The 18,582-nt window shown below is 38.3% G+C and overlaps 1 protein-coding gene across 1 annotated transcript in view; it reads left to right on the forward strand.

Annotated features, from left to right (window-relative positions):
* Positions 1–17,052, forward strand: part of LOC140063976 (cathepsin D-like) — a 61,902-nt gene extending 44,850 nt beyond the window's left edge. The window contains exons 4-9 of the mRNA XM_072110322.1: positions 3,954–4,072; positions 5,647–5,846; positions 8,204–8,326; positions 12,196–12,340; positions 12,460–12,558; positions 15,035–17,052. Of these exons, the coding sequence (XP_071966423.1) occupies positions 3,954–4,072; positions 5,647–5,846; positions 8,204–8,326; positions 12,196–12,340; positions 12,460–12,558; positions 15,035–15,196 (848 nt within the window). The 3' untranslated portion in view covers positions 15,197–17,052. The remainder of the gene's footprint in view (positions 1–3,953; positions 4,073–5,646; positions 5,847–8,203; positions 8,327–12,195; positions 12,341–12,459; positions 12,559–15,034) is intronic.
* The last annotated feature ends 1,530 nt before the right edge of the window (positions 17,053–18,582 follow it).

Below are 18,582 nucleotides of genomic sequence, written 5' to 3' on the forward strand. Positions count from 1 at the left end.
AGCAAGCGATACAATAAAATTTCAGTCAAGAGGCAGAAAAGAGATTACTTCCTTTAGGAGAAAATGACAGACGTTACTATTCTTCCCTTTCTCCCCTCCCTTTCAAAAAAATCTGAGGTCCTCAAATATTCATGCCAGCCTAATGTAATGTATTAAAAGCAGCAATGAGATGGGCAGCAGTAAGAACTTTTTACTGGCAAACAAGTCCACAGTGGATGGCTACAGCATTCATAAATCAACTCTTACATATGACAATTCATTTTTTAGAGAATCAGCAACAGTGCGTTTACTATAGAGCATTGCTATTTTTACCCCCCAGACACTTAACCAACTCAATATGCCCACTTTAAACACCCATCTATAGTATAAGTGACATTTAGTATTATGTTAATCAGTTCTTGTTAAAAAAAACTATGGCTTTTTGATAACCATCGATTTCCATGGTTATCCCACATATCAAGTGAATGGAATATAACTTACCGTATGTAAATTTTTTTATATCACTTATCACAAAATGTCTGTATTTAAAGGTGAAGATTAGAGCAAGGGAAGAGGCTTACAAATTAGACAGAGATTGCTATGTGGTTGCTCTGGGATACTTGCCGAGACAAGACCCATTACATTATCCAGAACCCGCACAGAGATGTGGTTTTCAAAGATTCTGCAATGTTAGTTCTTTAACCCCTAGGCGCACCACGACGTTATACTACGTCCCCGGGGCTAGATACTTAGCGCACCGGGACGTAGTATAACGTCCAGCTTCTGGGACCGGCTCACGAACGGAGCCGGTACCAGAAGCAGCGGCTGTCAGCTGTCTAGTACAGCTGACAGCCTGCGCTAACACCCGCGATCGGAGCCGGCTCCGATCGCGGGTGTTAACCCCTTACACGCCGCGGTCAAGCATGACCGCGGCGTGTAAGGGTGTTCCTGCTGTGGATCGGATCCCCCGTGCCGCTTACCGGGGGATCCGATCCTCTTCCGGGCAGCTCCGAGGACTGGCATGTGCCCCGGAGCTGCCCGGTCTCCATGGCAGCCAGATCCCTTCCGGGTCTGACTGCAAACTGTCTGAGCATGCGCAAGCTTGCTCAGACAGTTTACACTGCTCTACAATAAAATGGTATTGTAGAGCAGTGTATTGAACTTAAACCAGTGATCAGAGCATCACTGGTTTAAGTTCAAGTATGTATAAGTAAAAAAATGCAAAAACACTTAACACTACACATTATAATAAATAAAAAATAAATACATAAAATATAAGCCCCTAAAATGTCACTTTCCCATAAAAAACTTAATAAAGTATAAAAAACATAAAAACACAAAAAAACCCCGCATATTTGGTATTGCCGCGTCCGTAACAATCTGCATAATAAAACAGAATTGTTACTGGACCCGCACGGTAAACGCCGGAGGAAAAAAACGCAAAAAACGTTCCGAAAAAAGATAATTTTTAATTAATACCCTATAAAAAATGCTCTAAAAAGTGATTTAAAAAATTGTATGCACTCTAAAATAAGCCCACTAAAAAGAACAACTGTTCTCGCAAAAAATAAGCCCCTAACAAGATTTGTCAGCCAAAAAATAAAAAAGTTATGCATATAAAAAGATGGTGATGCTAAAATGAATAAGATTTTCTCCAAATTAGTTTTTATTCAGTACAATTGAATAAAATACACAAAACCCCCACATATTTGGTATCCCTGCGTCCGTAACAATCTGTATAATAAAACAGAATCGTTATTAGATCCGCAAAGTGAACCCCGTAAAAAACAACCTAAAAAAACTCTCTCTGAAAAAGATGATTTTTTATTAATGTCCTTCAAAAATGCTCTAAAAAAAGTGATTTAAAAAAGTTACGCAATCTAAAATAAGACCACTAAAAAGAGCAATCATTCTCGCATAAAATAAGCCCTTAAACAGATTTGTGAGGTGAAAAATAAAAAAGTTATACATATGAAAGACAGTGATGCTAAAATTAACAACAATTTTGCCAAATTACTTTTTATGCAATAAAAATGGGAAAAAAATAAAAAATCTATATAGATGAGGTCTTTTTGTAATCGTGGCGACCCATAGAATAAAAATAATATACTATTTTTATGGTATGGTAAACAGCCAAAAAAAAACCCCATAAAAATCTTCCTGAAAAGTGATGATTTTCATTTCCTCCACCAACAAAGAGTTAATAAAATCTCACCAATTAGCCTATAGATTCCCCCAAATTACGTACCAGAAAAGTGCATCTCATGTGGCAAAAGAAATAAGCCCCTATAGGTCCACAATAAAAAAAAGAAAAAAATTATAGCCTGTACAATGTGACATAGCAAATCTGATCTGGATGGCGCCTCCTTCCCTTCTATGCCCGGCCGTGCGCCCAAACAGCAGGTTACCACCACATATAGGGTATCGGTGTACTCGGGAGAGATTGGGTAACAAACTTTGTGGAGCCTTTATTCATTTAATCCATTGTAAATGTTTAATTTTCCACCCAAAATGGGTGTATTGTGAAAAAATATTACAATTTGGAGATTGCACCTCCATTTTGTTTTAACCCCTATAAAACACGTAAAGCGTTAACAAACTTCTTAAAAGTGGTTTTTCATACGTTGAGGTGTGTAGTTTCCACAATGGGGTAATTTACGAGTCTCACTATTATTTAGGCCTCTCAGTGACAATTAGAAGTTGAGCAGGTCCATCTAAATACAGGTTTTGGTGATTTTACAAAAAATGTGAAAAATGATACCTAAATTCTGAGCCTCAGAACATTCTAGTAAAATATGTGGAATCTTAAAAAACCATGCCAGCATAAAGCAAACACTTGGGAAATGTAAGTTATGAATTTATTTGGGAGCTATGACTATCTGCATCAAAAGTAGAGAATTTAGAACGTTGAAAATAAAGAATTTTTCCAAATTTTTGCCAAATTTTGTTTTTTTTCATAACTAAATACAAAAGATTTCATCCAAATTTTTAAACTAATTTGAAGTACAATGTGTCACGAGAAAACAATCTCAAAATCCCCTGGATATCTCATAGCGTTCCAAAACTATAACCACTTATAGTGACACAGGTCAGATTTGAAGAATGGGGCCGCGTCCTTAAGGCCAAAAGAGGCTGCGTCCCGTAGGGGTTAAACCGGTATTCCCATATGGATATTCACATTTAATTTAATGCATCTACCATATACATACATTTCTTCAATTGCATGTTAATAAAAAATATACCTTTGTGAAGATAATTTCCCGCAATTGTAGCCTTGTGGTGCCTTAGAAAAGAGATTGTTGTCCTTGGATACGACCAATGCTGCCGGAGGGATTGCACAAACAAACAAATAGTTTTTGCATATGAAATGTCCAGGAGTTACTGCATGTCTTGCAGTTGTCCTTTGTTAATGAACACTAAAGTGAGGTGGCCAGGTGCCTCAATAGTGCATCCCTGGCCTCTACTGGAAGAGTGTGGTGGTGGTCGTATCCAAGGGCAGCTATCTGGTTTTTAATATGACAACATTTATTGGAAATTATATTCACCCAGGTACATTTTTTTAATAACATGCAAATTTTATATGTGGCAGATTAATTAAATGTGAATGTCGTGATGCGAACATCCCTTTAAAAAGGTTAAAAAGGTTAAACATGTTCAGTTTCCAAGCCATGAAAACTGTATGGGGGTACCTGTTAATGTTGTTGTAGATGTGGTTATTACTTCCATTTGTATACCTACAACCTGTAAAATCATACATTAATGATGGCATTCAAAGACCCTTTATGCATATATTAAAGACCCATAAAAATTTCGTGTGCTAATGTACGAGGTCAATTTAAATTAAAATTAAAGGTCAATTTACAATTTCTACAGCATAGGTGGAGTAATGAATTTAGTAAGTTTCTACTGCAACATCAGGTCAAGTACATGTGGTATTGAAGTAATAGTCACTTTTTCCATCTGCTACATTATAGGGTTTCACAAAAGATACAATTCTGGAGCCTCTAGCACTTACATGAGGAATGACACAAAGTTTTCAATACAATATGGAACTGGAAGTCTCACTGGATATTTGAGTCAGGATACCATCACTGTGAGTCCATTTACAGTATTTTAAGTTTCATCTTCTCAGTTGCACCCTAATAATGATGGAATTGGTATCAAGGTTGGCCACATCAAGACCGATATATGCTTCTGGGTAACAAAAATGGATGGGGGCTACTCTCCAATACATATGTTATTATTTTTACTAACCTTCTTTTGACAACATGAAATAGTCGTTGCAGTTTAGGATAAAGGTAAAAGAATATAATCTTCTTGCATGCTATCGAGTTTTGAGCTGATTTGGAGAGTTTGCAGTGGTGTACTGCTGGAGGATTTATTTTACATTGGAAGAAATAGGCCTAGCAGTAAAAGCTCACTTTTTTCATAGTTCCGATCACTGATGAAGAGCTCTGGAGCACTCATTGCTGTGGTGAATCAGCTTCCCATAATTAAATAAAGATGGATATTTTTTCCAGAGGCTGAGGTGGTGAAAATTACAATGGACGGCTGCCTGGCATACATTATTAATTGTAATCATTATGCTACATGATATGGTTTAGTGGCTTCTGACTAAAACAGCTTGAAATGTTGTTTTCCAGCCAAGGCTGCCTCTTCTGAAAGCACGTTAAGGGGGGAATGTAAATGTTTTGGTACCAGCCAGAGGTGTTTGGGGAAAAGAATGTAGGGTTCCTATACCTACTGTATATTTCAAAGGCATAAGTGGTCACATGTATCTTATGTTTGGCGTTGTGTTTTGGATTACTTCTGCCTTATGCATTTTTACTTTTTAATACAAGTGAAAGACAAGGTCTTTAGTGAATGTGTGACTTTCTGAACAAAAGTCACAAAAAAGTCCCTAAAAAGTTGCAATCAGCTCTAAACTATTTCCTACACCTTCCACAAGTCAAATTTGTGACTTATTTGCAACTTTTTGTTAAAAAGTAGCATCTTCCACATCTGTTTATTCGATGATGATAACATTGGGAACACTGCAGAAAATTCACTTATGGCAAACTGTGAATGGAACTGAGCCACAAAAAGTCACAAAAAAAAGAAAACAAAAGCCAAGCCAAAACAAATGTACATGTGCCCCATAGAATGGTAGATAAAAAGCTATGTTTCATTCCAGGCAAATGACATTATATTATATAAGGAAATGCATGTTCCACTAAGAATTCTAGGAAAAGAAGAGGTGCCTTTTATAAACTCTGGACTCTCGATCTATACTAAAGCACTTCTCTACACATATTATACAGGCAATTAAAATACCTACCATACAATTCATATAATGCCAATTACTACAATGAAAATTCTATTTCTGTACTACGAGATGTTAGCAAGAGAAGTGCAATCACAATGTGGTCCCTATAGAAGTTTATGTAATACAGAAATAATACAACCAAAAATTACTACATAACAGTGCTATACACTGTTTATTACAATTTAATAGCTAAATAATGCAATATGAAATTCTTACATGACCCTACAGCTGGTACAAGGGGTACAATTATAATGTTGTAGATACCCACAAGTAGTCCACAGCAATAAACCCTTTTCCAAAGCTTTTTCATTTAATTGATTATCTCAATACTACAATTGATGTTATATTCATCCTCTCTACAGATTGGAGATCTACAAATTGTAAACCAGACATTTGCCGAAGCAGTAAAGCAGCCTGGATTTGTTTTTGTTGCTGCTAAATTTGACGGGATCCTTGGAATGGGGTATCCTAATATTTCAGTGGATGGAGTTCTACCACTGTTCGATAACATGATGAATCAGAAATTGGTTGATAAGAATGTATTCTCATTTTATTTAAACAGGTGAGGTATATTTTTTAAGTTCTAGTTATTCATTTTTCATGCTATAGGGCAGTGGTGGCGAACCTATGACCCGGGTGCCAGAGGCGGCACTCAGAGCCCTTTTGTGGGCACACGGGCCATCGCTTCAGCACACCAGACAGGACTCAAAGAATCTTCCTGCAGTTCCAAGAAACTTAAAAGTTGCTGCTTTCAGTCATATTTTGATACTTACTTCGCTACTTGGGACTGTAGGAAGAGGGAGAATTAGACAGGGTTGAATTATTTTTGGAAAACCTTCTGCTGGCCCCACAATTCTCTGTGCACAGAGGGACACTGGAAAGAAGCTAAAATGATGAAAATTTTCCATCTTTCTACTATGTTGATGTCCTCAGTAGGCCAATATGATTGAAAGTTGTTTAACAGGGAGCAATATGTTACTGCTTTAATTTTTGGTTGGCACCTCACGATAAACAAGCAGGGTTTTGGGTTGCAGTTTGGGCACTCAGCTGCTAAAAGGTTCGCCATCGCTGCTATAGGGGGAGATTTACCAGAAGTGCAATAAAAGCTGAGATCTGATTAGTTGCCTTTAGCAACTAGAACAGTTTTTCTCCCCTATGCTCTAAATGTGCTATTTTTTATGTTAAAATCAAAGATGCTGTAAGTAACCCATTGTTGGCCAAGGACACCACTACTGCTGTTCAGAACAGAAGATAATACAAATCTATACTGCTGAGGCTTTTATTTCTTTTAACTGCTCTTAGAAAATGCAAGAACTGTTCTGATTGGTTGCAGTAGGCAACAAGCACAGTTTTTTCAGATACTGTAGGTTACTAGATAAACAATGTTGTATATATTTTATAATTGTTTGTGTACATTATGTATAATAGGTTCACAGTCATTTTCATGCTTAGAGGCTATTTCTATATCTCTACTTGGATAGTAAGTTTTGGGTGCCAGTTCTTGGTCTCAGTCAATGTACCTGCTGTTCTGATCCAGTAAAGATATAATAACGCACTGGCAGGTACTAATCAGCTTGGCAGCAGTTCAGAAGGGAGAGAGACATGCCGCAATAAGAAAATCCATAGACTGCATGTTAAATAAAAGTATGATCTATTTAGTGAGCTCTCACTTGCAGTTCTGTCCCATCATAGTTAGTGTAAATATTATACACACAAACACTAAATGACTAAAAAACCTCATCTAATTTAACCTGATATTTTAAGTGCTGTAATTGTTTTAGATTCTTAATCTGCGTTCACAGTGGCAGGCAGCTGGTGGGAGCATTTATATTCTCTTGGCATGCCCTGATTCCAGCTTTTGCTAATGTAGGTATTTTGCAATATCACCATAAATTGTAAAATATTATTTTAAGGATAATATACTGAATGAAGATGAAGCACTGCTGGCAGCCATGGCCTCTTGCTCTGGGTGCCAGGGTGACTGTAACCGGTAGCTTATGGTAGTGCTTTTCTTCACCATAGATTTAGTTTGTTGAATTATCCTTGAACCTAAACAACCTGACTAGGTTACCTTTATTCTTTTAGGAAAGCTTGATGACAAGTAATACGGCTATCATTTGAAAGAGTCACCAGCCTTCCAGAATCATGAATGTTTTTTTAAAATGTTTCCTCCGATAGCTACATGCAGGGAATGTGGAGGTATTTGGTAAAGTGGTAAAAAATCTCTCTGGCTGAATCATTCTTTGTGTGAACCAAAAAAGTCAGTTTCCCCATTTATTTTTTGATACAAGATTTCAGCATCTGGCCACACATATAATGCTATTTGAATCAACAATTTGCTTTGCCGATCACGTGACTCAGCCAGGAAGAATGAGCCTTATAAAACATGAAAGTCATTTAGCCCCACATCCTAGATGCAAGAACATATGATTATTTTACTGTTAAAGCAATTGTTGAATGTTGGAAATTCATTTAAAGCAGCTTTACATCTTACAGATCATGTTTCTTTCACTGGCCAGCATGGTCCCATCACCCAGAAAATCAGCTTTGAAGGGAAATGTAAAGTCAAGCTCTCCCTACCTCTGAACACCTCCTCCTGTGACTTACATCATTCACCAGACTGCAGGAGATCTGGTTACTGATGTTTCTGGGTGCAGGACCATCAATTACAGAGAAGGGGGCTTTCTCAGGAAAAGATAACTTGATTTCAGTGTTAAAGTTTCCACCTCCTTGACTTTATATAACACATTTACACTCACTTCAAAGTTTATTTTCTGCATGATGCCACCAACCTGGGCCATGAAACAAACATGATCTGCAAGGTCATGTTTAGTAGTGGTAGTGGTTTATCAACTTTAAGAAACAGTTGATTGAAAGCCTATTTTTGAACTTAACTGTTAAATGTTTTATTTGCTGAAGAGATCCCACAGCTCTGTCTGGAGGTGAACTTCTTTTTGGAGGCACAGACTCTAAGTACTACACAGGGGACTTCCATTACTTGAATGTAACTCGTATGGCTTTCTGGCAGATCAAGGCAGATGAGTAAGTTCTTTTCCATTCTAATTATTTCTTACTTTGGGTCCGATATTTCCTTCCTATGCTTTTTTTGGAATATTTTACCGAGCTATGCAACTATTTTGGCCATTGTACATTATTTCTTGTCTGTTTCAAGCCCTTTTTCACCATTTTTTGCCTATTTCGTTTTGTGGACGTGGTTTAGTGCACATTTTGCACCTAATTTATTACTTTTTTTTTAAATAAAAAGTCGCACAGAAAATCACACCACATAGAAGGTGACTTTTCTTTTGTGACTTTTCATGTGACTTTTTTTTTATATTTTGGGACATTTTAGCAGAAAGTCAAATGGCTAGATATTCAGATCTGTGCAACAGAGAAGCAACAGATAATCCACCTAATGAAATATAGAAACATACATGACATGGAGTAGGGGGGGATCACATGGCAAGTTTTGGCTGGTTCATCAATGTCTCACAATCCCTCCTAGCCTTATCTTGAATAATTAATGAAATCTCGAAAGACCCACTTCCAAGACTGAATAGGGTCCCTAGTTCTCAACTAACACCTCTATAGTACTGCTGACAGCAAGCTTTCCTTCCACTCCACTTTTTAGACAAAGGATCATAAAAATCCCATGAGCTTGTATAACTAATATGTCAGTTATTGAAAATTATGGAGTTATGATCCATCCGAGCCCAAGGCCAAATAAATTTTTTGGAATCTGGATAGCCAGGGCATTGCACACCCGTGTCTCAATTGGTTTTTCATTCTTGGACACAGAGATATAAATAACTGTCAATGGAAGTATAGTAAGTGGGTCATGTCTGGTCTCAATGTCATCCAGGGATTTGTCCGGATCCAGTGAGACCAGAATCCTGACCCTACGACTTCCTATTGAAGAGCTAGAACACCTCCAAGGTCCTGCATCTGATCCAAGTTAGGAGAATTCCTAGAGCATTACTGTGGGTGTGAATGGATGTGTTTGCACCTAATATAATCAGGACACCACTTGTGTCCATTGTTCTTCTCTGGAAGATATTTTACCATCTAAGCCAGGAGGAATCATTAAGTGCAGGCATCCATCCACATTGACCAGCACAGCTGCCATGGGTTTCGCTTCTACACCGACCGTCCCACTTTTTTTTATAAACATTTTTGACGTCTCTGTCACAGGTAGTCTCTTTTAGTGATTGTCTGTTGCAGGCAGTCTCTATCGCTGGCAGTCTCTTTCAGTGACTGTCTGTCGCTGGCAGTCACTTTCAGTGACTGTCTGTGTCAGTCTCTTTCAGTGACTGTCTGTCGCTGGCAGCCTCTTTCAGACTCTGTCCCCAACTCTCACTTTGTCTATGGGGAAATTTATCAGTAGTGTCTACTAGAGCCCATTTTCATTTTCCCACAGTTGTTTATAAAATTATAGCTGATCTCTGATTGATTTAAATGGGCAACTGGAACAGTTTTACCTCAGACATTGTTGATAAACCTTCCCCTATCTCTGTATTCCTATCCATCTTACCTCACAAATAAGTTGTCTTCTACTCGTTGCTTGTAGTAGCCCTCAAAGCTCAGAGCTCATATTAATGACCAGAGGCCGAACAGCAACCAATCACGGCTCAGCTTCTAACTGCCACAGCAGCAGTAGACCTCCTACAAGACACTGAATGTGTTTTTGGAGCCTCAGTCCATTGCTATGTTTGTTAACTGGTTCACGACCGCTCGCCATGTATTCACGGCGGCGGTCGGGTCCCGCTGCATGGACAGGGCTCCCGGGCTGAGCCCTCTCCATAGCCGGTAAGTCTTTGCTGCATATTGGGGGCGTTATCACAGCGATCGCTGCTGGCAAAGAATGGGCGCCGCCATCTTGCCTAGGATCGTCGCTCCCCGTGACGTCTGGAGGGTCTGGAGGTTTGTTCTTAAGTTGAGTTTGTATGTAAGTCGGAACTGTATATTTTATCATTGTAATCCCAGCCAGAACTTTTTTGGTCTCTGTGACAATTGGATTTTAAAAATGTTGGGTTGTCATAAGAATCAGGATTAACACTAAAGCTTCATTACAGACACATTTTATAACTGTTTCAGCTGTTTATTGTAGCCTAGGACTAAAGTACAAGAAATTACCAATATCCAGAGGTCCGTTTGTAACTATGGGTCGTATGTAAGTCGAGTGTTCTTAAGTAGGGGACCGCCTGTATATGATAGGATCGATAAGACAACCTAGGGTTAAAGTACCCTAGGGAGTCTGAAAAATAGTAAAAATAAAAATCATAATAAAAAAACCTAAAAATTCAAATCACCCCCCTTTCCCTAGAACTGACATAAATATAAATAAAACGTAAAAATCACACAGGTATCGACGCGTCCGAAAATGCCCAATCTATCAAAATATATTAACGTTTTTTCAATGCATTTAACCCCGTAATGGAAAATAGCGGCCAAAGTAAAAAATGGCACTTTTTTGCCATTTTGAAAAATATAAAAAAAATCTATAAAAGTGATCAAAAGGTTGTACAGTCCTAAAAATGATATCATTGAAAATATTATCAAATGTCGCACAAAATGACACCACCCACAGCTCTGTACAACAAAGTATAAAAAAGTTATTAGCACCAAAAGATGGCAAAATCAAAAAAATTCTTTGCACAGGAGGTTTTAATTTTTGTAAAAGTATAAAACATTATAAAACCTATACAAATTTGGTATCCCCTTAATCATACCAACCCAAAGAATAAAGTAGACATGTCATTTGGGGTGCTCAGTGAAAGACGTAATATCCAAGCCCACAAGAAAATGGCGCAAATGTGTTTTTTCACCATTTTCACTGCATTTGGAATTTTTTTCCCACTTCCCAGTACATGGCTTGGAATATTGAATACCATCACTATGAAGTGCAATTTGTTACGCAGAAAACAAGCCATCACACAGCTCTTTACGTGTAAAAATAAAAAAGTTATAGATTTTTGAAGGTGGGGAATAAAAAATGGAAATGAAAAAACAGGAAAGTGCCAGGTCCTTAACTGGTTAATCAGAAAAAATTACACCTAATATTATAAATTAGCCTCACCCACCAATTTTAACATGTTTTACTTCAGCCCTATCTACTTTTACATTTTACAGTACTTGTGAGACAAAGATCCATACAAATAGGCTGCACATTAAGCAAAAAAGGTTTTGTATATTACAAAATCTACACATACTAAACATTGCTTTGCCTGGGATACTTCAGGGATGGATGTTTAGGGTAACAAATGACTTTAAAAGTAGCAGAGAAAGTTGAGATAAAACTGCTATTTATTTATGTTTTGTTCATATTACGCTATATAAAATAAAAAATAATTTACTGGTATTCTCTCCACTTTGCAAGCTCCGTGCCTTCTGTAAAAAATGAAACAGATTATTTTAGTAACAAAACAAGAAAACAAAAGTGTCACCTTTAAAAAAAGGCCACCTCCTCCAGCCTATTGAAGAAAAATTAAAATGTGATTTCCAACATATCATTTTTTATTTGTGTCTATTACCTTATATACTCGAGTATAAGCCTAGTTTTTCAGCACAAAAAAATGTGCTGAAAACCCAAACTCGGCTTATACTCGAGTAAAAAATATATAGGTTTTACCAGGTTTTTGTGGTAAAATTAGGGGCCTCGGCTTATACTTGGGTCGGCTTATACTCGAGTATATACGGTAAATTGTGTTTGAGAAATTCCTATTGAAATCTGCATATTAATGGGGCACTTGGTGCACCCATGGCATTCTCTCTGCAACTGGAGCACTCCTATTCCTGTCTGGACCATTCCACTCTACGTCCATTGGTAATGCTGCAACGATCAACATATTCATTCATAGAGTAAATCCATGTAAAAAGAATCACATTTTCTCACTGGTTAGTTTTCTTTTTAGAGTCAGCGTTGGAAGCCAACTGATACTCTGCAAAGGCGGATGCCAGGCCATAGTGGACACTGGGACTTCTTTAATTACAGGTCCTGCTGAAGAAATCAAAGCCCTTCACACAGCTATAGGAGCTTTTCCACTGTTCAATGGCGAAGTGAGTCTTATTTCATAATTAATTCTCCATTATTCTATATTCTTGTACAAATTTATAAAAATCATGACTCCTAGTTTGGGACACAAATTAATATTGGATATATCTATCTTGTTTTGTAGTACATGGTTGACTGTGACACTATGTCATCTTTGCCCACAATTTCCTTTATCCTGGGTGGAGTGCAGTACAATCTTACTGGAGAAGACTATGTGCTGAAGGTAAGAACCCCACAAAAATTTTTATCTATATTTCCCAGTGAGTTATCCCAGCAAGGGAAGAATTGGCCCGGAGATCATGTAGAGGGGATGTTTGACCTGCTAATGCTAAAGAGAGTGAACAAGAAATAAGAGAGATGGAAGGGCAAATAGTGAACCAATTAGTACTGTATGGTTTCTTTTATGGAAAGGTCAATGATCAATTTTTACTACTAAATATACACAATAATTATATTTTAAAGTCTTCTATACATATGTGCATACTTTTACATACATACATTTAAAAAGCACCTGTCACCAGGCTTTTACAAAACAGAGGGGCAGATTTACTTACCCGGCCCATTCGCCATCCGGCAGCGCGTTCTCTGCGGTGGATTCGGGTCCAGCCGGGATTCACTAAGGCAGTTCCTCCTCCGTTCACCAGATGTCGCTGCTGCGCTGAAGTCCGCCGAGGCCCGCTGGAATGCCCTGAAATTCACCGGCCTATACCTGGTGAAGGTAAGTGCAATTTTCGCGACACATTTTTTTTTAAATGCGGCGGTTTTACCGAATCCGTCGGGTTTTCGTTCGGCCACGCCCCCTGATTTCCGTCGCGTGCATGCCAGCGCTGATGCGCCACAATCCGATCGTGTGCGCCAAAAGCAATTCAGGGAAAATCGGAGTAAATCGGAAATATTCAGGTAACACGTCGGGAAAACGCGAATCGGGCCCTTAGTAAATGACCCCCACAGTGTGCCATCAGATAGGGAATGAAACGTCCTTTCTAAGAGCTGCTTCTTTTATGTGGAATCTCACGTGTTAACCTATAAAACATCTACCCCCAAAGTAAGGCAAATTTGACTCTTCTCATCCCATTTTCACATTAGATGAGTTACATTTAGTGGTTGCAGGGGCAGTATCACATGAGAAACCCCTGTCTTTGGTTCTATAATACCTAGAAGCCTGCCCCTGGTAGCATTTTAAAGATAAGAGTTTTTTCTGTCCTACATTAAGGGCAGATGATCTATTCCGTTCACTCTTTTAGCCATCCCTAGACTATAAATAAGTTCTCTGCATACTATAGTGTAGTACGCACATGTGTAACTGTCTCTTTTTGAAATATTAATTTCAGGGGAAAACTCAATTGTATTGAATGTTGTTTTGCTGAAGAATTGTGGTGATTGCATTAAATTCCCGTCTGGCTAGTGTTACTGGGGAGACATCATTAAAAACTTTGATGTTTTGAAATTTCTCTGGCAATGTTTCCTTTCTTCTTAGATTTCTTATGAAGTCCTCTTTTATATGGTAATAGTGGATTCTTACAATGGTATCCCTGGTTGCTGCAAAATATATAATTCCGCTCCTCCTGCTGGATCGTGTCCTACCAGGTCCAGGACGCTTGTACTCAGCAGCTAAACTCACCGTTGGCTTTGTAGCATCTGACACTTACACTCACAGTCGCTGGCGAATAGGAGCGCCGGTTTGCAGCAGTTAATCAGCTGCCACCTGTAGAGGGCATTGGCCTTCCTCAGTATTTGGGCTGTGGCATGGTGCTTGCATTCACACCATTTGCATGTCAGTCTTAGCCGCAGAGGAGCTGCCCACACTTCACCTCTATGTCTCCTCCGTACAGTTCTTTCAATGTAGGTAAGTCACCAGAATGAAGAGGTCTTTCCCGCCTCAGCAGCCTTGGTAATGTGTCAAAACGTCAGCACGCCCTGACACATCGGGGCAGATTTATCAAGCAGTCTGAAAGTCAGAATATTTCCAGTTGCCCATGGCAACCAATCACAGCTCAGCTTTCATTTCACCAGTGCTCATGAATATTTTAAAGGGGAGCTGTGATTGGTTGCCATGGGCAATTGGAAATATTCTGACTTTCAGACTGCTTGATAAATCTGCCCCATCATCTCTAACACCCCGGGCCCCAGGTTACATCTTATGGCTTTGTGAGCTACAGAACCAGAGATACAGGCAGCTAAAAACATAGTAGTAATGTAAATTGCAGATAAAGATCCAGTTACTACCTATTTTTTAACTGCCTCTATGTCCAGTTCTATAAATCACAGAATAACAAGTGATCTGAAAGATGAGATTGTTATCTTTCTATAGAACTATATATATATGGGCATCTGAACAGACACTACCCCAGGCACCCACTAAAATTGACTCATCTCATGTAAAAATTATATGAGAAAAGTCATACTTGCCTGACTCTGGTGGAAACTTTTTGTAGTTAAACAGATGAGATTTCAGATAAAACAGGGAATTCTCAAAAGAACATTTCATACCCTTCATGAGGTGGCTGGTAGTTTAATGGGGTAAAACCTGGTGACAGGTTCCCTTTAAGGGTCTTAATATATTTGCATTATTAACATATTTTATTCTAAAATAACATTGAGATGAACACAATCATTGCAAAAACATAAACAGTGTGACAAACACCACAGTAACAAGCATAGTTCTGCATAAAGTATTGTTTTATATTATGTCTATACAGATCTCAAAGATGGAGAAGACCATATGCCTTAGTGGTTTCATGGGAGTGGATATACGACCACCTGCAGGACCTTTCTGGATCTTGGGTGATGTCTTTATTGGTCGGTACTACACAGTGTTTGACCGTGACAGAAATCAAGTTGGCTTTGCAAAAGCCATATGAACAGAAAAGATCATTAATTGCTTCGGCAAAAGAGCTAAGCGCTATGGATGCCAGTATTGCACTGAAGAACATCAAAGATTTTTATAAAAATTATCTGACAAATCTTCTCCTGCTCAGCATTAATATTTGTCCAGAGACAAATATAACATTTCACATTCCTCCCTTAGCCCTCTTTTTGCCTCATCTCATGTCAGTCTATATTAGCACACAATTATTATTCCTTCGCCAGTTCTTCCCATAGGCGGTAGCATAATTTATATAGAGAGAGAGAAAAGTAGAGATCAACATTAAACCAAGTTATCACAACATATTTATCACAAGTGTCAGGAGTAAAACTCTTCTAGGTGCCCATGGAAACTAATCAGAGCTCAGCTTTAATTTTATAAACAGCTGTGGGAAAATTAAAGCTGAGCTCTGATTGGTTGCCATGAGCAACTAGAATAGTTCTGCACTCAGATTTCTGATAAATCTCCTCCTATGGCATCCTATCTAAATAAAATAATAAAGTACTATGTCCTGCACTTACAGGACAATACTTACAGGCAATAAGCCTGATAGAATAGTTCTACATAGAATAGTCCTGATAGAATAGTTCTGCATAGAATAGTCCTGATAGAATAATTCTGCATAGAATAGTCCTGATAGAATAGTCCTGCACTTACTCTGTGGCAATAAGCCTAATAGAATAGTTCTGCACTCAGACTTCCGATAAATCTCCTCCTATGGCATCCTATCTAAATAAAATAATAAAGTACTATGTCCTGCACTTACAGGACAATACTTACAGGCAATAATCCTGATAGAATAGTTCTACATAGAATAGTCCTGATAGAATAGTTCTACATAGAATAGTCCTGATAGAATAGTTCTGCATAGAATAGTCCTGATAGAATAGTTCTGCATAGAATAGTCCTGATAGAATAGTCCTGCACTTACTCTGTGGCAATAAGCCTAATAGAATAGTTCTGCACTCAGACTTCCGATAAATCTCCTCATATGGCATCCTACCTAAATAAAATAATAAAGTACTATGTCCTGCACTTACTCTGTGGCAATAAGCTTGATAAAAGACTGACACTTCCTAATGTAACCTCTTTGACATTACAAAACATGGACAAACAGTAGACAAAAACACCATCTTTGCACCCACTATTAAAAACTGATGATATCACAACTTATCTGCTTGCTGTACAAAGCATGCCCAGAAAATAATCTCGTAGACCTTAAAGGACATCTACCATCAGAATACCTGATGGTAGATGCTTACTACTCACTCGCTGTCCCGTGACAATCTGCAGTAAGCTTCTTTTAGTATATCTTAGAAGTGCAGCGTGTACTAGAAATAAAGCTTTTACAAATATGTAAATTAGTCTGAGGCGCTCTGCCGAGCACCTCTTGGCTCCTCCAATTGGAAATTATTCATGGCTCTCTGACTGGCTGGCTCTGTCTACAAAGCGGTCAGAGAGCCGGTGATGTCCCCGGTTCTCCCACTGCACTTCTGGCGCAACCATAGCAGGGTTGAAAGCCATGAATAATTACTAATTGGAGGAGCCAAGAGGCGCTTAGCAGAGCTCCTCTGGCTAATTTACATATTTTTCAAAGTTTTATTTCTCGAAAAAAAACGCTGCACTTCTAAGATATACTAAACAAATCTTACTGCAGAACAGCACTGGACAGGGGGTGAGTAGTATGCATTTTCCATGTAATATTTATAATCTTTTTTATTCTGTATAAAGTAGCTACGTAGTCCTTCATTAAGCTGGTTTTGGCTCTCTTTTAGTATTTTTCTGTCAAAATACTGTACTTAATTAATACAATAAATCATTAAATGATTCATAAAATGCTTTTACTAAAAAGGTTTTGTATCTTTCCTTTTTTTTATATATAGGATTCTATTTCAATAAGGCCTTTCTATTTCATATAGTAGTAGTACTGCATTTCCCCAGTAGTGGCCACTATAGAGTAAATGTATACTTGATTGCATCTTTCTCTGCTAAAATGGCTTGAAATATTAGAACCATTCTGCAGCTTTTGTCAGAAAGGAGTGGACTATATCTACTATAATAGCCTAGCCCCATGTATTGGAATGATGTCATAAGGCATCCCCGTTATAGGGAACTTTTCAGAACCTTCAACACCTTGTTGAAACCTTTGGCAGGTATTGAACCACTGATTATACAATACGAAAGGGTCGAAGGGGTCTGAAGGGTATGTATTTAAAACATACCTTTTATTCCAAAAATCAAATAACATGATATTCAGCACTGTCAAGACCAACAAATGTAAACAGGATAAAAAAAGCAGCCAACCCTTTTCCAGTGTTAATAAATGCAATGTTATTAAATACTCATGAGTAAGAGTGTTTATGAACCTCTTAAGAACATAGCTTAAAATGGCCTTAAAGGGGTTGACCACTTAACCTCATGTTTTTGTAATGTGTGTATAAGTGTTGGGTGCAGGATACTAGGTAATTTACTAATATAATCTATTAAAAGTTCTGCACCAGTTTCTTGATATGTGAAGTGAAGCCTCCTGTCTTTTTCCTCATAAGCCAGACATTCCTGTCCATAAAATGGCCACAGATGGAGGGTCATGTGATCTCTATCTGGCAATTGCTCATGGACAGACAGAGATCACATGACCCTCCATCTGCAGCCATTTTATGGAGAGGAATGTCTGGCTTATGAGGTAAAAGACAGGAGGCTTCACTTCACATATCAAGAAGCAGAGCAGAACTATTAATAGATGAATAATAGCAAATTACCTATTATCTTGCCCCCCACATTTACACACAGATTACAAAAAACATGAAGTAAAGTGTCAAACCCCTTTAACTTCTTCCTGCTCTGGGCTGTACATGTACAGCAAAATCCCACCGCTAATACCCACGGTCAGTGCTAGCACCTCTCGTGGGTATTAACCCTTCTGATGTGGCATTTAAAAGAAAGCGGCATGTGGGTCCTGCCATCTCTGTTCCGATCACCGCTCCCTGATGATGTCCTAGGGAGCAGTGATCGGAACAGAGATGGCTTGGCCCATTTTGCTGCATTCCTCACAAACAAAACCTACTTTTAACCCCTTAACAACTCTGCCATTTTGTACTTCCTGACACTGCCCAAGTGGTTATAACTTTGAAATGCTTTAACATATTTAGGTGATTTTGAGAATGTTTTCTCATGACACATTGTACTATGTGTAATTTATGAAATAAACTGATAAAATTCTCTATTTCAATTTCTAATTCAACACTTTCTACTTTTCTGACACAGAGTTAGTGGTGGATTCAGTGCCCCATGGGCCCTGGGTTGTTCACACGACTAGGGACCCCTCAGCATCCAAGCCAACATGTGCCCGAATGTTAGGACTTAAGTAGCACTCTATATCCT

Source organism: Engystomops pustulosus, chromosome 6 (assembly GCF_040894005.1).
Source record: "Engystomops pustulosus chromosome 6, aEngPut4.maternal, whole genome shotgun sequence".
NCBI classification, from domain to species: domain Eukaryota; kingdom Metazoa; phylum Chordata; class Amphibia; order Anura; family Leptodactylidae; genus Engystomops; species Engystomops pustulosus.